The sequence below is a fragment of the Serinus canaria genome, chromosome 3 (genome assembly GCF_022539315.1).
Source record: "Serinus canaria isolate serCan28SL12 chromosome 3, serCan2020, whole genome shotgun sequence".
Lineage (NCBI taxonomy): Eukaryota > Metazoa > Chordata > Aves > Passeriformes > Fringillidae > Serinus > Serinus canaria.
In genome coordinates, this window is record NC_066316.1 from 103989885 (window position 1) to 104015098 (window position 25214).

Sequence of the window (25214 nt, forward strand, 5' to 3'; positions counted from 1 at the left end):
AATGGAGACATTTAAAAATCATTTCAATCTGTTTTCAATGAGCACAAGCTTTGCCACTGAAACTGGAAGGGAACAAACAATTGCATGCACAGGTTGCAGTATTGTACCTTCTATCATTTCCATCCCACTCGGAGGTTTACAGTGTCCAGCATGGCTCACAACCCAGACAGGATACTGCTGGTTCAGTCCACAATAAAGGGCCTGTATAAAGGTCCTGTAATAACCTGCCAGTCCAGGGTTACCTGCCAAAAAAACAAAACATACAAACACAGTCAATAATAACCTTCCAACAGCAAGCAATCTGCTTCAAAGCAAACTAAACAGCATTACACAGCAATTTGCTAATTTATTTTCTCTAGTACATTTCCAGTATTCATTTCCCCAATGTTATGGGCTAAGCTATTCAATTTGTTTAATTCCAGTGACCAATGGCACTCATGGGAAGCATTTTATAGAATTACTTCAAAATTGCAAAACCTAAAATTGAAGTCCAACGCAAGTGAAAACATCTTTTTCCATCAGACATCAACCAGCTTGCTTATCTATCCCATCCAGTTACAGGAATGTGAAATGAAAACATCACAAAGTCTACAGCATGTATCACGTGATCCAGATGCCTGCTCTCCAAATATCTCAGTTCTACCACTTCAAAATAGAGTACGTGGTATCATTACTGTACTATAAAAAGGCTGTCCTGACCCTAAAAGAAAGGATGATTTTATCTTAAACACATTGGACCAAATAAATATTTTCCTGCTTGCAACTTCCTTTTCTCTCTGTCCCTTTCTACACCAGTGAAGAAGCTCTTTCCTTTTCAACTCTTCCGCTCTGGTACCACGGGATAATCTGGCCTCCCTCCTGGTGTCCCAGCAGCTTTTGAGGACTTCTCATAAAAGGCTGGTGTCTGAATGGACATGCTTGTCCTGGGAATTCAGACCAACCTTATCTAAAATCCACTGTTAAACATGGAAAATATCAACAGTCATATACCATTGCTGAAGTAGAAACTGAATTACTGTCCCAAAGATAAAAGTGCATATATGAAAGGGATCTCTGGATTGCCAAACAAAACTCTATACTTTACTCCTAATTTTTTCTTTCTCTTTTGGATATCACTAGTGATGTGAATGGGAGAGGAAATTCATATGAAGACGAAGCAGAACTTTCGTAATTTCCATCTGATGCATAAAAATTTCACACAGACATCAGAACATAAAATTCATATTTATTGATTGATTGATTGATTTTCCAGAGTAGTTACACTGATTTTTTATTATTGTTTAGACACCAGCAAAGCTCACCATCATGGCTGGGATTGCTCAGTTATGTGCCTTTCAACTCCCACATGAGGCAATTCTTAGTTTGGATATCATCAACAGGAAAAGGCAGCATGAACAGTATTGTGTAAAAAGGCTGTCATTTTTTAAGACAAAAACATTCCAAATTAACACCAGTGTATTACAAAACAAAAAAGTCTTCATTCAAATTCTGTCAACTCCACTATATGCGTCTGATTGTAATAACAGAGGCTGAGCTGTGCAAGTATTGATAGTGACAGAGAAGGATTAGAACTATAATCAAATTAGTACCTGTGAAAAGGGGTATGGAAATAAAAACAAGGGTTATTCCACTTCTTCTCTTTCTGCACTGGGTATTTTCATATTTTCTTGTTTCACTTCCAGCCTTTTGCTGTTCAGGTAGCACACAGTAAGTTCCCAAGAGGTTCCCTGAGCCCAGTGCCACTGAGGCACCCACAGCCACCCGGAGCGGAGCCACATGCACAGGAGGTGGTACCACAGCTCACCCTGGGATGATGCATGAGCACAGGAAGGGAGCCTTTCCCTCTAGGTAATGTATCTCACACACTTCACCCCTCACTTACATGTATTAAGTGTCTTGGGGGGGTTTTAAATCTTAATAAAACTAGTGATCTTAGAAAAACATTATTTTTACTGGAGTACACAGATGCAGGAAAAAAAAAAATCCCCAAACATAAAACATCACTTTCAGTTATTACGTATTTCTAAGCATCTCTTTGTAAGCTTGCCATTAAAGGAGACTTTAAAAAAATAAACTGTTGTTTTGTTAAAACTCCAGAACACAACTAAATTTGTGCAAGATGATTTCCAGGAAAACAATTTAAAATTCACAAGATTCACACATCCATACAATTGCATCACACTTTCATACATCAAAAATATATAACATGAAGGGCCCCAGAGACAATAAAACATAATCTTGACATCATTTGTCAAGTTCCTTGGATTGATGTTACACAGAGGAAATCTGTCTTTCAGCAAGGCAGAAGAAAAAAGTAGCAGCAATCCAAAATCAATTGTGTCTTTTGTAGTACAAATGATCATAAATGTTTTGCATTATGTTTAATCCTGGAATATAACTGTTAGGAGTTTTGAGATCAAGGAATCACAAAATTAATCTCAATCATAGCATTTTTTCTTTACACTTTTCTCTCATTTAATAATGCAGAACAAGGATGGGGAGAAATGACAGCAGTTTAGACATCTTGGTGCTCTTTCCCATGATCAGCCAAGTGAACCTAACACATAAAATCTGCTCAGGATTTGGTCATCAGCTGAAGAACAGTCAGGTAAGAACTGCTTGAGAATGGTGAGGCTTTGCATCAAATATTTTACAAAGCCTAAGAAAATCTAATACTTCTTTCCGGGAAAGGAGACTTTTATCCTCTGATAAATGTAGTGTGTTTTTTAGGCAGGTAAAAGAGACAATCCATAAATACAAAAGAAACCCCAGTCCTCATAAGCATCTGCTCCTGTTAAGAGATATTCTGAGAGGTCTGAGCTGTTAGAACTGCTACTGGCATTTCAAAATGCCTTGAAGGGGTATGAATGAGAACTGCTGGCACACAGAGGAATGAAAATCAACAAAAATTTTAACAGCAAAAATTTCTACAGAAAATTTCTACAGCAAAAATCACCACATGTAAAGCAGCTATAAATTTATTATTTATTGAACTTGCAATTCCAATGGAGTTATTCCAGATTTGTAGTGACCTAAGTAAATGCAGATTAATAGTCCCTGCTCTTGAAAGCTGGCATCTACAATATTTATGACTGAACAATGTTTATCTCATATGTCTTCAAAGTAATTTTGTATGTTCTTGATTGAGCTGCTGTCAAAATATTTTATGGGAGGAAACAAAAAAAAAAAAAACAAACAAACCTGGACTGGTTAAGATTTTCTTCATATAACAGAGTAATAGTAACAGCTAATAGAGATAACTGGGACTTAATACGTACAGCAGTCTGTGATCAATAATGTTTTAGGCTGATCTTTGCAACTGGACTGTGTTCAATTAAATTATTTTATTTTATAGATAAAGAACTACCAGGTTAATCACAAGGGCACCCAGGCAGTGCTCACTTGTGCTTTATAAGGATTTCCCAGTACAGTAAACCAGAACTGCCTATGCTCTACCACTCAGCAACTAAGTGTCCAAAAAATGGAAACCATAAGTAAATACAGTGTTAACCCCCATGATTTGAAGGTTACTCCAGCTATTTGAATACCACATCAATCCTTAGACACCTCAGGGCAACTGAATCATTCATGCATGCCAATAAATCTCAAATTGCAGTCATGTGAAGCATGAAGCACATCTTAAGCAGTTACTCTCAACTGTGCTTAATTTTCAACAGCATTTATGTTGTTTCAGAAGTCTTTTAAACAATAGCTGTAAATGGTGACCATAACAGAAAAAGAATCAAGACTGTAATATACTGAGGATTTGTCTAATTTGCAAAAGATTTCCAAGCACTTCATGGAAAGAGTGTGTCAGATGGACAACTTATACAGAGAATGAGAACCGCAGGGCCACTTTATCTGATGTAGCTATAGGCTGCAATAGGCAAAGGACTCCTGCCACACTCCCTGTTTTTCTCTGTAACACATGACATTTTACCCAGCTATTCTACATTAAGCACAAAGTCTTTCCATTTTTAATTTGAAGACTGGAATCCACTGCTTCCTTTTCCGATCTGTTCCACCCACAGCTAACACAAAGCAGTACAGAACAACCAAGAGTGCAGAGGAACTTGGAGCTATTTTAGGAGGTAAATATTCTCCACTTCTATATACTGCAGATACAGGCTTCCAAGAACTAGAACTACTACTCTTTAGTCATCCATATAAGTAGAAATACAAACATGACTTATAAAGATGCATTTGCTTACCTTTCACTTGCAAACATTTTCCTGTTAATGCTTTCTCCATCAAATCAAGATTTTAAATGTCATCTGCTTCCTCAATAAGACAGTTAGGCAGTGGAGAGAGAACAACTTCTTTAAAGAGAATATTTACCCCAGGATATCACTTCTAAAGAATAACCTTTATCCTGATTTCACATGATTTCCTATACAATGGATCATAAAGTCAAACTTGGCCTGTCTCAAAATGAAATACTAATAGTTGAGATGATGCACCTCCACAAGAGAAATTATTCAGACTTGATAAATTTAAACTTATATACAGTGCACCATCAGTGCAACTCCATCAGTTTAATTATGAATGGAAAAACAACAAACACATCATGCCCACCTAAAGTCACAGACCACAGCCATTCCTCACAAGCAATGACAGCTTTTATGGCTTACAAATTGCTAAGCATTTTGAATTCTTCAGCAACAGAACACCTTCATGTCAAATAGAAACCACAGGTAAGAGAACACGAGCATTAGATAACCCCATGCAAAAAATGTTCCATGTTAGAAACAAAGATAGTGACCAAAACAAGAAAGAAGCCTTCTGTGCAGAAAAATGTAAGTCAAAAATAAATACAGCTTGCTCAAAAGAAATTGAGACTAAAACATAAAACTAGGTAATTTTTAGCAGTTCTGGAAGGCATAGCTGAATTAAGAAAGACTTATTTAAACAGCATATAGTAAAAGCCAAGAGTGGTGGGGAGTGAATAAAAAATTGCCATGTAACTAAGTCATCCCAAACAGCGATGAGGTTTCTTGCACCTTGCTTTGCAACAAGCATTTGGGCTCCATGCACTGTCCTGTGAGATGCTCCCCAGTGTTTCCAGTGGTGTCTCCAGGAGCCTGACCATCCCTGGGAGCAGCAGCTGGCACTGAGCCATGGTCCTTTATGCACTTCTCCAGCAGTTGCTTTTTGCTTGCTCTGGGACCTCAGCAGGACCATAAAGAATAAAGGCAGCTACATGAATACAAGAAGGAAAATACACAGCCAGCAAGTGGGTTTACAGAGAACTTTAGGGAACTGGAAAATATGCCAGCAATTAGAATAAGTGTAATTTTAGAAATAATAATCCACAGTTTCAGAATGAAGGGTATGCTGCAGTATTTACACTATATTCTCCTGCATAAAAAAAACAAATGCAGCTTCTAAAAAGAAAAAAAAATAAAAAGAGCAGCTATAAATCAAATTTGAAATCCAGGGGTGCACAGCAGGACACATAAAAATCATTTTTGTGGTGATGATTCTCACTGCCTCTTCACAGAGCTGCCAAAGCTCCCAACTCCAGCTTGAAGAGCCCCAGTGACAAGTTCCTTGCTCAAGGAAACTTAATCTGCCTTTGGCATCTGACCAGCCACCATGGAAGAAGATGCAACTCCCCTATGTTAATGAATGGAAAGCAGCCCACGCAGATGTCAGAAGAATTTAAATGGAGCATGCAAAAAACACAATGATGTTCTCACACTTGGGAGAAAACTGCAGAATCTGACACCATGGCTGGTGAGCAGGCCTTAACAGGCAACACGCAGGTCTCTCTGACATGCAAGGTCAAGGGATTTCATATCAAACACGTCAAATAACATTTGAGTGACCATCATAAACTCATGTCAATAAAGCTTTCACCTGTTTGCACGTCTCAGGGACTGGCATTCTACGTCCTATATCCCTTTATAGTCCCTACGCTAGGGAAGCAGCTTCAGCCAAGGAGCAAAACATTACAAGGACGTTATAGAGAAACACATGTGAAAACTCTGTTTGATCCTCTCTAACTCTGGAATAGTGAATTTGGCTGGAAAGCACTTCAAGATATTTGCTTGGGTTGTGAAAATAAGGAATCTCAGGAGGATTCAGCCAGGTGTCTGTAACACAGCTTATTAGAGAGGTTTTTCAAGAACATTTCATTTTTTCCCTATATATACCTACACGCATACGCTGTTATTAGTCTGAAACTGCTATAAAACTTACATATAGGATTTTATAATACACATTCTTTGTATATATTTTGCAAAGCCAATAATCTTGTCTGTTGTTCCCTAATGCTGTTTCACTTTTAGGATAAATGCAGGTTCACTCACCTCTAAAGAAATCCCACAGACAGTCTGGTAAACATGAATTAACCTAACACAGCTGTTTTTGCCAAAGTGACAAGAATGCCTGAAGCCTGTGAATTAAAATTATCAGCTAAAAATTGTGACAGTATATGCTGGTTTTACAATGGCAATAATTAACAGCATCTATCCAGGCAGATAAGATATGAAGTCCAAAAGGCTGATTTCATCCACTGCAAACCTACTGAACTTAGTAATTGAGCAATATTGCAAGGGTTATAAAGTACACAGATGCACTTCAAAATTACTTCTGCCATCTCAACCAAAAGAGGTACATAAATACAAGAGAAGCCTTGATTTTAATTTTTTTAATGTATCTGTAAACTAATGTTTCTTGGAAGGGAGTTAAGACTGAGACATAAAACTGAAATAATTGAGTTCTCAATGGAATAGCCTATTTTTCACACTTTTCAATGGTAGAACCCAGAATTTTCTAATGCTTACAATTAAATAATTTTGTGTGTTGTTTTCCCCATAGTAAATGAAAAATTAAAACATTTAGTTAGATCTCCTGGTACACACCTACACATACACAGTCTCTTAAGCAGATGAAGACAGTTGTAACTACTTTTAATACTCCAGAGGTGGTTGGTCTGTCCCAAACCATCCTACAACCAATGCTGACAGAGAGGCTACTGCAAGTTCTGTGCTGGGTCTAGAATTCCCAGTGGGAATTTTACAGCCAGCTTCGTGGTCTGAAGCAGCATTGGACCAGAAGAAAACAAACCTCCTGAAAGAAAAAGGGAGAACAAAGGAAGTGCATGAAGAGGAACACAAGACTTGATGTCAAATGGGTTCACAAGAAAGCCTATGAAACATCTGAATAACACAGCCCTGATGAGACAACAGCAGCAGGAAAAAGACAAAGATGGGAAAAAAAAAGAATTCAAACTCAAGATAACCACAAATTATTTGTTTTGTGCAGATACACAGCTCTGAAAATTTGATCACTTTTGAATAATATACAAGGAGAAAGGAAACAATACACTCAAAAGGCACCAAAAAGAGTATTTTCAAACCTGCATCAGATTTTCCTATGTTGTACCACTGGTAAGAATTAAAAAAAAAAAAAAAGGAAAACACACAGGTTTGGGTGCTTTGAGGTTATTAGTTTTGGCTATTGCTAGTTTTGTTTTATCAAGGTAGTAACAGAGAGGAAACAAATGACAACAGAGAGCACCGAAACAGTTAATTTCAGAAAAACAGACTGAAAATGTGTTTTTGCAATTTTTCTGTATTGAAACTTCAAGAATGTTGCATTTGAAACCAACAATCTAAGGTGATTTAGTGAACTAATTTTGCATTGCATCTGCCTTAAGTCTTCAGAATTGCAAGATATAAGAACAGGCTGGTTTATGGCTAAACCAAGATTTACCAACTCACATTCTCAGGGACAGACTCTTTGCATTGACACCACTGTATTTTTGAGTGAGGAAAAAGGCCTTGTAGTTAGGGAATTAATACTGGTCCTAAGAGATGCTCCATGAAGACTTCAAATGAAACACTTCTTACAGGAAAACACAAATCACTTCACAAGCACATTTAATCACCCATTCAAGGTCTATTGCCACAAGTTTCTGCCTCTTAAGAGAAAGCTGTGATAATGGATAAAAAAAATCTAAACCTTAGAGATGGAAGGCAGTAGTTACATATCACTATGTATTTACTTATTCCTATGAGAAGTTTTTAATCCAACTAGGATAATCAAAGTTTGTTTACAAAAATAGAAATCAGGACAATGAACAAAAGCTTCCATTATGCCCATAGCAGAAAAACAAGAGCAAGAGTCATGACTGAGTTTCTGGTCACACTGCTTTCCATAATCCAGATATTGAACATAATGGGTCATATTTATTTCTATTACAGATTCAGTGATCCATAAGAGTTACTAACAGATAGAAATAAGACCATGTGTTAACTAGAATCTGAAAGACGATTTTTAGTTTTCATTCTTTTCAGATACAACTAAGTCAAAATGCTTACTATCAAAGCAAATTGATAGTAGCTCAGGTATTTCTGGTATCAGCTCCCAAACAGGAAGTACATTATACACTGCTGCTGTAGCTTTAAACATTTTAAATGCTTTGTTTGTACATGATGCACATGGAAACACTGCATTTCCTTCTAGGTAGGCACTTCACTAAGCAATTTCTTCTTCCCTCCTGCCTCAGACATCCCATAAAGAGAAACAGATCCTTTTTAAAATTTTCAAATCAAGCAAAATACCCTAGAACACAACTTTTCCATAACTCTGGCCAACTCAAGCCACTGCATGCTGCAGGAGAGGGATCACTTCCTCCCCTGATGCTGCTCACACAGCCAGGCAGGAAGGATCCATGCTGAAAATGCCTCATTAGTAGGGAGAGGACACCAAAAGAAGGCTGTGGATTGAGAAATTTCAGTAAGTCACTTCAGTAAGTCCCATCTGCCACCCAGATTTAGTGGAGGGAAATACTGTCAAACACAGCTGGACATTCAACCATGCTGTCATTACTCTGCCTTCTCAAACTTAACAAGCTCAACTGTGCCAAGCCCCCATCAGAGGTACTTCTGGAGCACTGGGAAATTCGACAAAAATGGCATATTTCAAGCCTAGATCTGACATACAGGCTCCTCTCTGCATGAGGAAGTTTTTATTTTTAATGAAAGACTGTGGTTTTTTCTGTTCTAAAGACAATGGAAGCTCGTGGGCTGACCCAGTAAACAAAGCTCAACTGTCAGCATATTTTAAAATATTAGTCACAAACAAGTAGTCCATAAGCAGCGAAAATAATGAAGAACAGTGTCCTAAGAATTGAATTTTTTAATATATAATGTGGGATAGAACACACACCTCTCCTTCAGGGGGTACTCTACCAGCAGGCATGTCTTCTAGCCAAGCTTTTATTTTGCTATCCTTTGGCATCCACTATGTCTCAGAAAAAGCCTGGGGAAAATTCACTAACATATCCAAAGTTTTGTGTGGATTGAAAACAGAAATCAAATAGGTACAGACAAATTAGTATTATCTGCTACAAATAATGTCCTCAGGAAGTCAAACTATTTACCTCAGTAACTAAAGAGGAGAGTCATTTGATAATTAACCACATTTTATAAACAAGAAAAAAACCAAATAATCAGTGGCTGGTAATACTTTAATTTTCATGCATAAACATCTCTAGCTTACAGTACCTTACATGCACAACCACCTGAGGAAACAAGGCTGATCTTGTAATTAAGTCATGAATATTTGCACTAGAGATAAAGAAATGGCTAGAAAAGTTAGGAGTCATAGCTTTGAAAACATCAGGTAGATATGGGTGGGTCGATTGGTTTGTGTGTGTTTATGTGTGTGCTTTTGCTCCTGTGCAAAAGTGCAAATACACAAAATATAATGACACACACTCCATACAAGCATAAAAATAAAAACTGTTTTGCAGTGTTTATGCCTCACTGAAATAAAAAACTGTGCTTTTACTTCCTTACCTGCTGATAAGAAGACCAGTCATAGGGAAAGGGAAAAACATTTTATCTTACTCTGTGTACTTCTACCTTGATTGTTATGCTGCACAAACCTTTAACTCTACAGTGTAGTCTGTTCCCAGTGATGACTTTTTTTATCCCCCATACCAGTTATTGGAGAGTAGGAAAGCCAATTTTTTTTACTCTGAAAAAAAAAAAAAAGTTCATCACAATGTAAAATACAAATTCTCAATGTCAGAATCTGAGAACGCAGGGTCAAATGTAAAGAGCTGGCAGCTTCAGCTGGAGCTGCAGTGGAAACAAAAGCAGAAGCCTCCAGGGAGAGGCATTCTCAGCCAATCACTACCACCTGGAGAGGCTGGTGGGGCACCAGCTCCTGCCAAGGTCTCCAGACAGAGCATGTGAACTCATGTATGTGCTGAGTGCTGGGGACTGACAGCATAATTTAACAACAGAAAGTTCTGTGACAAATCCAGCTGAAGGAACTCCCACCTTCCCCCCTGAATATAATTCCCACCCTCCTACCATGGCTCACCAGCCCCTGAATTACACTGGCACAGCTCTGTGGGGGCCCTGCTGTGAACCCAAACAGGGAACTGTTCCAGCTGTAAAAAGACCCTAGAAATAAATGTATGTATTTATTTAATTCACAGCATGATCTCTCAAAGTATTGTTCTGGCATAACTGAGGGGTGGAATGGCACAGCATGGTGGGAAAAGGAATACCTTATGCCAGTATTGTTGACAAACATTTTGAATTGCAAAATAATCGCCTCAGGAAGTTTTTTAAGTGCTTCAAGCACTAATCTCTTGGATTTCCATTGTCTGGTGAGTCTTAATGAACACTTTACAGACAGTTTATATTTTCCACACTACTTTACACTCAGGAACATCTGCTTTACACCTAACTTCATGGTTCTAACAACTGTGTGAAGGCAAGGGCTATATGAATGGCCAGTCTCTTCAATAGCCACCCACATCTAAAAAGAGGTTCAATTGCTTAAGTGTTATCTGCTAATAAAAGCAGGTAATGGTAGAGATTTTTCAGGAAACCCCCCACTATGTTATGCTGGTCATGTAAGATTACAATACAGAGAGGTGGAGTACAGAGAAAGACACTTGAAAATTTTAGGAACACCAGCTAGTTTTCTCTGAGCCAGTGCAATGAGAAGCCCAGCAGGCAAATAACACATTCAAAGATCAAGTGGCTCCTTCAGTCCTTATGAGATGAGGCCATGATAAAAGAGCACAGCATTTCTCTTCAGGAAAGCACTGCAGATCCACAGCCATACTCTCCACACAGTAAGGAAGAATGTTTTATTGTAAATAATCCAGTCAAGTATGGTATCTGCAGAACTAAGTTTAATTTCAAGCCCTGCAAATATCACAGAATGGATGAATGCTGCTGCTGAGATAAAATGTAAAAGAGAAATCGTTCCTAAATAGAGTATCTGTCCACACACAGAAGGAATTCTGCTTAGCTGTTTGGATATGAACACCATATAATAAGGACACAAATCAGATGCAAAATTCAGACTTTTTTTGGTTCCTGCTGATCAGACACATGGGACTCAAGTGTGCCAGCTGGACTTGATGCCATTCTGAGCTCCATAACCCCCCACGTGCCTTGTCAAGATAGCCAAGACTGCAATCAAACAAGATTTTTAGGTTGATTCCCTGGACCAGATGTGTTAAATAACAACATCTTCACTTTTGAACACCTAAAATTTCCTTTTCCTCTGTTCCATTGTTTCAGCTGAGGATGGAAGCTGAGGATAGACAACAGAAGCACTCCTCTCTTTAGGATAGTATGATCAAAGTGAGGAAAGGCAATAGGGCTCATGAAAACTTGTATCTTACACTAGTAGGGGTAGGTAAAGATAAACACATAAAGCACAAAGTTAATATGATGGAAAACATCCATATAAGAAACAACCTCAGCTTTAGGTCACCAGAAATATGTGAAACAGGATTAAGAAAGTGTTAGTGTATGAACAGAGGACCTCTGGAGCTTTTTTCAACCTAAGTACAGGTGTAGTTACACTTTCAGAATTTCACCTAAAAATTCTCATTGCATGTAGAAGCATTACTTAATTCAACCCCCAAAATCCAAAGTTAAATGAATGATTCCTTTAAAAGAGACCTGAAGTACTTTTATGTGATGAGTTATTTTCCTTAATGTCCTTTGGGTACACTGTACACTGGAGGTGATACCTGCACTGGTACAAGAATTTTTTCCAGAGAATAAGAGCAGAGTTGCCCATGGAGCTGGTCAATGATTTAAACATTCCAGAGAGGAAGTAATTGTTGTCTCACTCTATACTGCTGTGCTTCTCTGTTAATTTATTTACTTGGTGTTAGCTGTGAATGCTAGCTAAGCAGAAATACTGTAAATGTGAATGAAGATTTTTATGGTCCTTTGGGACATAATTTGTGAGGATGACTTGCCATATACTGAGAAGAAATCCAATGGAAAGGTGGGAACAGAAGCCCCAGCACTCCCAATCTTATATTCTCTGCTTTAATTTAACTTGCTTTACCTCACTCCTCCTAATGCAAATAAAAGACATTTGTATGACCCTCAACAACTAACATAACTGGTTAATCATTGTCATAGTCTTGTAAAACTATTATTTTTTTTTTCTGATAAGAATACAGTAGAGAATCAGTCAATGCTTACCTGTGCATTCAGAGGAGAGTCTGAAGCCTGTAGTATGGTATATATGGATATTATAGCAGTAACTTGGCCAAAATACACTATTTTTTTTCCTAATCTTTAGAACAGCTCCCTCTTCTGGCATCCTCTGCTTATACTGTATTTAAGTAGCATGCTTCATTCCTCACCAATTTTTAATTCTATTTGATTCCCAACACTTAACAAACCCAGTTTCATTGTTAAGGTTTTCACTGTTCAGTACAGCTGTGAAGGCAAAGTACAGCTTTTGAAAGGATGACTAATTCTTATCAAGAATTTATCTAAAATTATCCATAGACTTTACTACCTTTTGAAAGTATCCTAGTATCAACCAAGACCAGAATCCACACACGGACAAAGAGCCTGGATGGCCAGTTCAGGGGTCACATTTGCAGGAACACTGAATTTGGAAGGGATTGTCTAAGATCTGAGTCCAGCTCCTCCCTGCTCATGCAGAGTCAGAGCAGGCTGCAGACACAGTCAAGTTTTGGTCACCTCCACAGCTGAAGATTTCACATCTCAGGGCAACCACCTAACTCGCCAGTAGGCAGAAATGCTCATGGCAGTGCCATCCCTACCTACTGGTTCTACAAACTGCCCAGAAATTTATGCTACTTCCTTCAGCATCTGAATTAGCTGTTTAATCAGGCTGGATGAAACTGGGCCTTAGAGTCCCTTTCTGAACCAGGTGTCATGTCATGGACTCAGTTTGACCATCCCCCCACCCTCTCCACCCCCAAAAAAATCCCAACAAACCACCAAGAAAAAGCAAATAAACAAACAAAAAAAACCAAACCAAACTTCTTTATCACTGTTGATACTGACAAAACTGCAGAGAACACATGAGGACAGACTTTTTTTCCTGGATGATGCTCTGGTACTATTCTTTCAAATAAGAACAACCAACCACAAAACTAGAGAGGATAAAAACTGCCTAATGGATTCAGACAGAACAGGTTCTTAACTTTGTTCAACAGAATTGCTGCTGGAGCTCAGTCAGTGCCTTTAGGCACAAAACATACATGACCCAGAACTTAGAACTCCCCTTGTCCAGGAGGCAAAAAAATCTGTTTTCCTCTTAATATGTCTGTCCATTGCCAGCAACATTCCCTTTCCTCCAGCTGCATTTCAAAGGCAAATCATGAACACTGCTATGTGCTGGGGGAGGAGACCCTGGCTGCTGACTTGGAACGTAGCGCCTGAGAAGACAAAGTTCCTTCCCCAAGTAACTCCATGGTCTTGACTCCAAAATCAGATTTTGCTTCACATAAACAGTCTGACCCACCCACATGAGGTGCCAAGATTCCATACAGGATTCCAGATTATACCCTGGCTAAGGTTGCCAGAAGCTACACACTGCAAGTTCATCTGCTGATACTGAGAGTTCTTACTACATCTAATTCAGTTGTTGCAGACCAAGTTATAACAGGAAAATTTTGTACCAACAAGGGCATTCAGTCACATAAATTTTGTATAAATCAATGCTCATTCTAAAATGAAACTAAAGAGAATTTAGCATGCTTTACACAGTTTGCTGAATGAGGAAATAGATTACTTTACCCCTTGGTCTCAGTGGTGACAGTAGACCCTCTTGAAGAACAATTCATTCCAGTAACTGCTGAGCAGAGTGAAAAATTAGTAACTTTCAAAAAACTGGTTTGGTGGGAGCTAAATAAACAAAATAGAAAGAAACTAAGTTTCAGGGATATACAATCAGTTTTACTGAGAAGTATTATAAAATAGTGATTCTTATTATAACTTTCCTTATCAAAGTGTTGAGGGTGATGACAGTTAAGTAAAACAGCAGGTGAAGACAAAGCCAGATAAGGTACAGAAAGCTTTTTAGAGCCCCTATGTTAAAGTTAAAAATGGCAATTTAAAGATTTTAAAACTAACAGGAACTCTCATCTCAAGAGAGAGTATACTAAAGACTTGTCATAATCCAGACAAATTGCTTGCACTGTTTTCACTGCTGAAAAATAGTTCAGCAGTCTTCAAGTGAAGCAGTGCTGAGCACTCTTAGCTAAGAGATGAGAATCCAAACATGCAATTTCTGTTGTGCATAAGCAATTTTTGACTCAGAGAATTAGTTCAGAAGAAATATCTTTATACTTGAAAAAAGTGTATTTTTAAGTCCTCATAGCCCTGAAACATCACCAAGTGACAGCATGAGTTGGTAAAACAGTAACATGATCCAAAAACCCAGCAGTGGTTCAACTGCAAACAGGCAGATCAAGAAACTTGGCAAAGCATAGGGAGTACTCAGAATGGAGGCCAGAGAACCAGATTCTGAAATTATTTCTGTATATTAATGAATGAAACTTGTGTAACATGATTTACCACAAAAAAAAAACCCAAAAAACATTATGTATGCTTCCCAAGTACAAGATTGTAAATTGCAAAATTGCCTCGTTTACAGCAATGGTAACAAAAACTAGGAAGCCTGAAACAAAGGTATCCCAATGTACCCCTGCAATGAAATTCAAGAAAAACTTTGATGAAAGGCGAAATGTCATAAGGTAAACAGCACAGTGGTTTTAAAATTTGTAGAGTATTTATTTACAAGACTAAATGCTTCATAAATACACAGGCACAAATAGATACTAATAAAACAGAAAAAAAATCGATTACACTTTGTGGATTATGGTTTTCAATGAACATAAGACATGTTAAATATTACTGTAGTGGATTTTGTATTTCACTGCTAATTTTACACTAAACAAACACTGTAAAAGCGAAAACAGTCCTTTAGGACACAAGAGGAAAAACCATAATTCCTGTCCTTTCCATGACACCTACATATCCAGAAAACCTGATCCTCCATCTGTACACACTTAATGTTACTCTCATGAGTAAATCTCATCAATTTTACAGTAAAGAATTTATCTTCAGAAAGTCAAACAAGTATATGCATATATTCTGGACTGAGGAAAAATTGGAACTTCTACACAGAAATTACTTTAGTAAACATGTTATTTGTCCTATTCAGAGGTTTTGTGGACACAAGAAGAAATGCTATGAAACAAAGCGTGTACTAAATATTTCAATTAATACGGTAAAGCTTTGTTAAAATTGTAAGTTTACTCACACTGCCACTAACAAAAAAACATTAGCTTGTTGCAGTTAAATGAGATTAAACCCTGCTGCATGTTCTGCTTTTCAACTGCTTCAAGCACAGTGAGCTTCAAGCATCAGTTCTCAAGAGGCAGAATCCTGTTTCATTTTAAGTCTTTGATTTCTGAGTAGAAGATTGTTTTGGAGTTATTTTTTTTTAAAAAGTGGGGAGAGGGAGAAAGCTAAGTTGGGCCTGAGAGGAATCCTCTCTGTTCGGAAGTAACCTGAATAAAACACAAACTGAAAATAAACATACAGGATTTATTCTCAAATCTCCTGCAACAATTCAATTCCAGCTGAGAATTTTGTCATCTTTCTCAATACCCACCCACAACTCTGTTTGGTTTGACTACGTATTAACAAAATCATATGCCTGAATTTCATTAGGACTGGAAAAGTATGTACCAGAACAGTTTAATACACAGAACAGAGTAACAAATGCAGCAGGACTAACCACCTTCAGTTCAGATCACTCAACACTTGGCTGTGCATGCTCTCTTTTTTGAAGTCAGAGCTACCCTTGTCTGAATATTGCTTTCCTTGACTTGTGTACCAAGCTGTACTTTTGCCCCTCTTTCCTTCATTCCATAAAGAATCTCAACCATGGATACATGCCTTTCAAGTGTGAAAATTGCTGGACTCCAGAAGGGCTCCACATTTCATACTTGGGAAGTTACAAAAGCACAAAGGGAACGCTACCTAATCCTGACTGTTTAACACATTGCCAGATGACCCAAATGTGCAGATCTCTCCTAAAGCTGTGTTTTTTGCCCTGTCAGATAATCCTTCCCTTGAAGGCCAAAACCAAGGTATGCAACAGTAGCACAGGTCCCACTAAGCTCCCCGCCAGCCACAGCAAGAAGCTTGGGTAACTTAATTCACTTCTGAATTTGGGCACCTAAAGTGATGAGAGCATTAGAGTGGTTACTGAGGTTTTAAATTGTTTTTGTAGTGAGAGAACTTCCAGCTTATTACCAACATAATTCTGAAATAAGAGCAAAACCATAAATCAGCTGCTTGCAAAAGCCTGAAGACCATGACAGAAGTAGACTGAATATTTCACTGATGTCTATTTCTGAATATCTATCTTGTTAAGATGTTATTAAGGAGTCTTCACTGCAGGAAATCAGCTCCATGTAGCCCTGCCAAAACATTTTCTTGCATTAAAAGTTTCCTATGATGAATATAGAGACCATGCAATGTATGTGACTTGGTACATTTTGAACAGAGTAACTTACAGGCCTTGCAGAGGTACCATGCCTCGGGTGCTAATGTTTGACTTTTGTGCTCCTCTCCTACATATCTTTCTACTGATATAATCTAACTTTATAGATTTATCTTTGTTACAGCCTCTACTATCACCCCAAATAGAATGTATCAGTCTGAAGACAGGTGAAAGCTCCAGAACTTGTGGGGAAAAGAAACTCTAAACTTAGCTGTTCAACTAAACCTTCCACAAATGCCTTAACTGAGAGAAAGCAGCAATTGAAAAGCATGAAATCAGGCTTGTACCTCCAGAGAGGTACTGAAGAGATACTGCATAGTGTATTTGGTTTAGAAGGTTAGTCCCCACAAAACAGGAACAAGATGTACTCATCTATGGCTTCTTTTCAGTTAAGAAAAGAATTTAAACTTCACTGTCTCTGGCTTAAGAAGTTACTATTCAGCTCCAGGAGGCAAAGGCAAAAAACCATTGTGCCCAAGGAAACTAACAGAAAATATTCCATGGACCTTCCAAAACATTGAAAAAAAAACCCTGAAAAATTGCACCTGTGTTCTCTTTCACCACTAAAGACCAAGCCACACACAGTCCCACAAATAGCCACTAGGTACACTAACAGTGAACCAAAGTTGTGGATACTCAGAAAAGTCATTATTTGTACCACTCATTCTGGGAGAAATAACAACAGTATTCAGTACATCCATATAAACAATAGAAAGCATTAGACATCTGCAAACTGTAAGGTGGTCAAAGAGTCACAGCTTGAGTGGGTTCAAGCTCTACTTTTGCTAAAGACAGGATTCCTACAGTCCATTGGTGGACTTCAACGAACTTAGAACTGCTCCATTAATTTTGACATATGCCAAAGGTAAGTTTAGAACTCTCATTTTAAGACAGACACATTTAAATATAATTAGGAACTGTACAATACCCACTGAGTTCAAGAGGGTCAGCATAAAAATTAATGTGTAAAAATCTAAGTTAAAAAACTTTTACTCTAAAAAAAAAACAACCTAAAGAAACAACTGGATCTAGAATATTTCCTTAAGTACTGTGACTTTTATCTGTCAGTTGGCACACAGCTGACATTGCAGTAACACTTCAAGGTGCAAGAGATAAATAGAAGAGCAATGAAAACAAACAAAAGCCCACAATGCTCTCAGTAAACCACCATCACCACGAAGAAAATGAGTAAGGCATCCTAATTTCTAAGTGCCGCCTTCTGGCACTGTTAAAAATAAAGGTAGCAGTTGCAATTAAATGTAACAAAGAAATTTCACCACTGCAATATTATTGAGTTTTTGGCCACGTGCACAAGCCAGAATTTACCACTTAGGTAGTGAGAATTTTGAAAATGAAACTGGACATACCCCTTTCAATCAACAAACTTCTAGACTTAAACAAAAAAAAAGGCCCTTACCAGGAATAATCATGAACAGGAGCCTGGGTAGATTTTTGCTTTCATCTTTTGAGAGATCTTTCCAGGGCCCACACTTTAAGACATGGGTAGCAGCTCCACAACAGTAGATAAATTCTTCATGTAAAGGGACTGGCTCTTCTGACCCCATGTTTGCTGTTGAGCAGAATAAGACACTGTTATAACAGGTCAATACTTAGAGAGTTGTCTCTTTGCTATTATGCCTTCCTCCACAATAACTGCAAAAAGCCCAGCCAAACCACCCCTCCCCCAACAGCTGTCATATCCAGTAATCTGAGGCCAAATTCATTATTTGATGTTTGAAGGGGCTGTAGAAGGTGATAAATGTTTCTACTATATGAGAGAAAGCATCTTTCAGTTTCTGTCACAGAAATACACAATGATGAACTGGACAATAAGCTCTATTCTACCTTAAAAACAAATATTTTAAATTTCTTGTTCATACTGTCCACTGAAGAGATTAATATGAAAGCTGTTTGAAGGCAAACAAATGAAAAAATACCAAACAGAAATAATGCATGAATGTCTTTGCAAGTTCTGTGTACCTCGTAACAAAACTGGATATTGCAGCATAACACCATAACCTTTAACCATCAAAAGCACAGTTAAAAATAACATTAGGCTTTCAACTATTTTTGCTTAGTGAAAAAAGACCATTCATTTTTGAGTACAAGGACACAAATTCTATTTCCTAGTCAGTTTGGGAAATTTCAGGCATGTAAACCAAAGCCTCAAAGATCTACAAGGTCTGCTGCACTATTAAAGTGGGGGGCACTACCCTCACTAACAGTCACTGAAAAATTCTCAGTGCTACACAACTTAAAAGGAACAGATCTGACTGAAACTTTGAGTAATGACATTTGACAGCATTAGAAAAGTACTTCTGAAGAAACATTTCCTTACTTCCCCCAGTTTTTTAAATCTGGGATTTTGAAAAGTTTAAGGTAAAGAACAATTAGTGCAGGAAAGACAGAAAATGTTTGGTTTTGAACTAACAAGTACCACCACGAAAAAAACTGAATATAGTACAAACAGAAAACACTTCTGGAGGGAAGGGAGAAGGGTTCTTTAATGCTGTCAATTACAGCACAATTCTCTGGATGAAACCTTGTACCCCCATCTGCCCATTTCACCCCAGCATCCCCAAAAAGAAATTCTTTTAATGATCATGCAGACACCTTTACTACTTCACTGTTTGCGACATTATTATCTAACTTGTAGTCACTGAAAGGGAAGTAGAGTTAATTTTGCCAAACTATGAAGAGGTACATTTTTAATGCATTATCCCTGCTTGCATGTCTTCATTATTTAAAGCTGAAAGAAACCAAGAACAGTTTCAACAAAGAAAGACAGTTACATCAACCACCAGAGTAAACATAAGTTTTCACTCCTTTTCTGAGGTGTTTACAATCCAAGAAGCAAAAGCAACTAGGTTCCTACCCAAGAAAGTAGGTTTTGGACAGAGTTTCTGATCATGAACCAATAAAATCTTTTGCATATTTTCATTTTGAATTGATTTCACACAACAAATTTAAATGGAAATTCCACTGACAACTCTTCATTCAAAAGAAGCTTTTGCAACATTAAGGTCAGAAGTTAAGCAATGAGAACAGAAAACTCAGCAATACATTTTGGACTGGCACAGGAGGATTTTCAGGTTCACACAGGCCTGTTTTTCTAGCTTTGGTCCAGTCTTTAACTTAACTTCTAATTTCAAAAACACACAGTGTTGCAGTACCTGAAAGGAAGACTGCATACTAGAGAAAAAATGGTTATTTGAAAAACTGCCAATCCCAAATGGCTTCTTTGTCCTAGCTCTACGTAGTGTCTGAGGGATTTTACTTATTTATTATTAAGCTTTTATATACAACTTTATGGCCTTTGGTAATACAAATGGACAGAAGAGAAAATCAGGGAAAATATAGTGAATATTCTCCCAGAATACTATTCAGACCTGTTTCAAGATGAAATCAGTAATAGCCAAAAATACCTCTGGATCTCCTTCCTCCTTCCTAAATGAAGCTTTGGAGAACAGTATTTCTATTACAGGCATCTATCTTTGGCCTGCATTTCCCCATGAAATATCATAAGATGGTCTATCAATTTCCAAACAGATTTAACAGGCTGAGGTTTTGAGAGATGAGGCTCCTACTGGCTCTGTCAGCCCACAGAGAGAGCACAATTTGTGCCACCGCAGCTCCAAGAATGTTGAGCAGACAGAAGGACAAACTTGACTGGTGGGAGTTTCACAAGTTATCATGGAAAAAGTAACAAGACTCGAAGAGATGCATCTACCTAGGAAATCAGACCTTACTACATCCCAAGAAGTATTTTCTTCCTTCTCTTCAACCCCTGCACATAAATTCTCTAACCAAATGCAGGAAAAGTATTACAAGAAATTCAGCTTCTGTCAAGAGTGCTTAATCTAGTATCAAAATTTCTGTTAGAATATTGAAATATGGCTGTCGATTCACAGGGCTTTAGCTCTAGATTAACACACCCGTAATGTAGGTGTCTACCAGAAAACAACCTCCTGTTACAAGATAGGTGTCAGTACATGAACTGATTAGGGGAATAACTGTGGGATCAGTTTCTTGGTTGCCATCTCCAGATTAGAAAAATCCTCTCCTGCTTAGCAAAGACCATAGTAAAAACATATGAAGACATACACGCGCACCTGCAAACCAACACATGTATTTAAGTGTCTCTCTATTGATCCAGAAGCCACCTGCAGTCATTTTTTCAGGCAGGAATATCTGGAAACAGAGTTATCCACAAAGGGCAGATTGTATCTGCCATAGGACCAATTCTTTTCATCTTTGGTTCAACTGACCCCAAAGTAAAATGCTGATAATAAAGCTAAGTGAATTTTGCAAGCATCGAGCTATTTATGCCTCTTTCCTGATAACATATTTTAACTGCTCCATCCTACACTATTAGTTGAACTTGACATTTTATTTCAAAGATAACTTGGAAATAACAAAATTTGATCAACACTTAAAGAATGTTCAGTAAAAGAGTTATCACAAACTCATACTAGCACCATGTAATATAATCAGAGTAAGTAAATTGATATCTGGCATATAAACTATTCAATCACAGACAGGACAAACAGGATGGTGTACCTATTCTGAAGCATGATGCTGCAGTGAAAGATGCAATGATAATTACAAGGGCAAAGGTAACTTGCATAAAACAATGGTGAAACCAAAATAAAGGAGAAAGGAGCACTGCAGCAGATTTGACATAAAAGGTTCCACAAAATCATAAAGAGACACACCCCAAGGTGTCCATGGTCAAGGCTATTGTGAGGCCACTCTCTATTTTTTCTGGTAAGTTACAATGACATTAGAAAAACCTACTCAGTAGAGTGGTGGAATTCCTGGAAGTCTTAAAAAATGTGCAGATGTGACCCCTGGGGACACAGTTTAGTGATGAACATGGAATTGCTGGGTTAACAGACTTAATGATCTTAGAGCTCTTTTTCAGCCTTAACAAATCTATTATTGGGAAACGTGTCTGGAAACTGCAAAAAAAGGCAACCACCACGGCCATGTTAGAGTGTCCAGGGAGCTCTAGGCCAGTCAACCTCATCTCAGTTCAGAGAAAGTTATGAAAAAAACTAAATCCCACTCAAGGTTGCACACAAGAACGTGAAACAACCATTAATGTACCAGCGATGTCTTTCAAGGATCAGTACTGGGCAATAATGTCCAATGTCTCCACTGAACACCTGCACACAGGACAGGAGCCACTCTCAGAAGGGTCCTGCAAAATGCCGGGGGGAGGAAGACAAACCGACTGAAACACCGGAGGGCAGGGCTGCTATCCAAACGGACCCTGACAGGCTGGAAAGGTGGAACACAAAAACCACGGGCAAACAAAGTCATGCACCGAGTTCAGCAACCCAATGCAGCAACACAGGCTGGGGGCTCCAAAGCTAGGAAGTGGCTTTCCAAAAATAGACACAAATGATTAAAAAGCTGAAAATGAGCCAGTAATGAGCCCTTGTAACCATCAAGCTCAAGTGTAGACAAGGCTGCATAAGGAATAGCCTGCTGTCTTGGAATGTTTTTATCTCCTGCTGCTTGGCATTGGAAAGACTGTATCCAGAGAACTGAGTCCAGTTTTGGACTCCTCAGACAAGCAAGACACCAATGTATTAGAGAAAGCGAATTAGATGATATGGATGCTGAAGCATGTGATGTATGTCCAAAGGACAAGGAAAAATAGTCAAAAGTTGCAGTGAAGGAAATTCCAGTAACAAAGGTTTCCCCCCCACACACAATTAGGACTATCAAATAATGCAAGTTGCTCTGAAAGGCAGGACAACCTTCAACTGGACAATGCTTTCAGCAACTTGACCTGCTTTGACTTTTTTGAGAAAGGACCTGGACTACAGTTTAGGGATAACCTACAAAGTTGCATGCATGTAAATTCATGAGACTGGACTAGGACTAAATACACCATAAAGTGTCAATTGCAAGGATGCTGTTTATCAAAAACCACTGTAAATCAGTGGAGGTCTTGATGGTTAAGGATGAAAAGATATTTAAAGTCATAGCCATTTTCCAGCAGAAAAGGCAAGAAAGAGCATCCAAGGCACTATAGGCAGATCTGGCTCAGCTGACTCCACAGGAAAAATCACAGGAGCATGCATTGTCTAAGTCCCTCTGATCACATAAAGGAAGAGATGTTAATCAGAATAAGAGACCAGTCTACCACGAGCAAACCATACTAAGCAATGCAACTGCCCTTAATTATAAAATACCTGGCCACAAGAATAAAAAAAAAAAAAGTAAATGTAATGCACACTGCCTTATTAAGAATTTGGCACTGTCTCCCACTGCATTCTCTTTTCTAGGCCAAGGAAATGCAGGCTGAATAAACTGATTTGCATAGTTTGAAAAGTAACTTAAAAAGCTTAAAAGATAATCAACTACTGTCTGACAGCTGTCAAGTAATCTTGGGTCAATACTGGTGCCTATAAAACTCAGGATTTTCATCAGAAACGTACCTCCAGCACTGAGCCCAGCTTTGTTCAACCCCACCACATCAAGAACAGAAGGAAACTTGGGAGGGTCAAGTAAATAACTAGGCTAGAGGAAAAGCTTTATGAAGATGCTTTTTCAGTCTCCCATGCTGCAACCAAATAGCAACCTAGAGCCATTTGAAGGAGATCTGCAAAAGCAGCATAGCCAAACCTTTCTTTGCAATGGAAGTTGGTAAAAAAAGAGACAACAGCCACAAGTTGTGTCTTGACACTCCACAGCATCATAAAAAACTAGTTGCTAAGAAGGCAATGGATGAACACTAGCAAGGCAGCAGAATGTTTCTTGGAGGTTTTTAAGACTCAGCTGGACAAAATGGTAATTTTGATCTCAACAGAAAGATGGACTAAGTTTTCTCCAGAGTTTTCCACAAATCAACAGTTTACAATTCTTATGGCCCTAAAACAGCAGAAAAAAAAAAAAGCAGGAGGTACAACAAAGATCTCAAACAAGTATTCTAGTACTTTAGTAAATGCAGAGTTTCATGAACACTGTCCATGACAATAACTAAGTATTTAGGTCAGAGAAAAGGAATCTAAATGAAACCAGTCCCCCCAAAATAAAGGAAACTAAACTAGATGTATTCTATTGATTAGCTGTACCAGGTTAAATAAAAAAGAAACCCTTCCCTAATAGGTGGGAAAATAGCAAGATTCATTCAGCTGCCTTCTACACTAAGGCTCTGACAACTTCTACACTATTCCCACAGGAGAATCATCCAAACCTGACGTAAGCTCTTTGATCTGCAGACTGGAACCTACATGCTCATAGTTAGGAACTGGAAAGGGACAGAGCGACCTGGTAAGAAAACTGCAAAGAGGAACACGGGAAGTGAGGATTTCATGATGTGAGAGATGAGGTACGACATGACACACGATGCCCAGATCTCATCAAAGATTTATCTGGACAAACAACAAACAATGGATGCCAGATTTTCTCAGGGAAAACAATAAACACAGGCCAAGGACTTTGCAAGCTGTTGTGACATCAGTCACAAATCTTGACCAATTCTGTGTAAGAAAAGCAGAAGCAGCCAGTAGCACATAAAAATGAAACATTTCTTCATTGTACTTTCCAGCACAATTCTCTGTCAAAGTCATATACAAGTCCCTTTCACACTAGCTCTGAATTAGTAAAGAAAAACTGTTAGGCAGTTAAACATGTAAAAATGAACAAAGCTAAAAAATTTACACTACAGACACATCAATTAAAGCAACATAGTTATACAAAATAACACTGCTTTCTTCTAAAACCAATGAAGTAATTAGGAGGCCTTGTTTTCAGTGACCACTTGATGAGCTAGCAATACAATGCCTTCAATTTGTTTTGTTCCTGTGTCTTTCCCCCATGCCACTCCCCCAGGAGTAAAACTGCTGGGAGAATTTCACTGAAGACTGTATAAAAATATCAGTGACACATGTGGAAATGGGGTACAGCTTACTCATGTTTAGGGTTGTAATGATAAAAAGCTGAAATGCAAAATGAAAACTGGTATCACTTCTCAAGCCTGAACCTAGTTAAGAGACAACATATGGGGGACCGTGCAAAGACCTAGGGAGGGAGAAACCTAGTTTGAAGAACTGGGTCCACCTGCAAGACCCTGTAACATGATATTACCATTAATAATCTTGTAACAATGACCAAGAAAGTGTGCACAGTCCTGGTATTAGAGATGCAGGGAAAATAGCTTCTGGGTATCCATTCTGTACCAGATACCAAGGTGTACCTGTCACTGCCAAACATTATAAAAGCAATTATTGAGACAGCAATTCATCAAAGCAAGACAGGACTCACAAATCAAAAAATTGTTAGCTTAGAAAGATCCATTTGAGGACTCAAATCAGGAACAGATGGATTCCCCACCAACCTTATTTCAAAAAGGTGCTTTG

At 38.2% G+C, this 25214-nt stretch overlaps 1 protein-coding gene across 2 annotated transcripts in view; it reads right to left on the reverse strand.

The window, feature by feature from the left end:
* LDAH (lipid droplet associated hydrolase) overlaps window positions 1-25214 on the reverse strand; it is a 112242-nt gene that overhangs the window by 80478 nt on the left and 6550 nt on the right. For both annotated transcript variants that reach the window (XM_018921240.3, XM_018921225.3), the window contains 2 exons: window positions 18257-18409; window positions 108-242 (listed from right to left, as the gene is read on the reverse strand). In XM_018921240.3, coding sequence (XP_018776785.1) covers window positions 108-242; window positions 18257-18404 — 283 coding nt within the window. In that variant the 5' untranslated portion in view covers window positions 18405-18409. The remainder of the gene's footprint in view (window positions 1-107; window positions 243-18256; window positions 18410-25214) is intronic.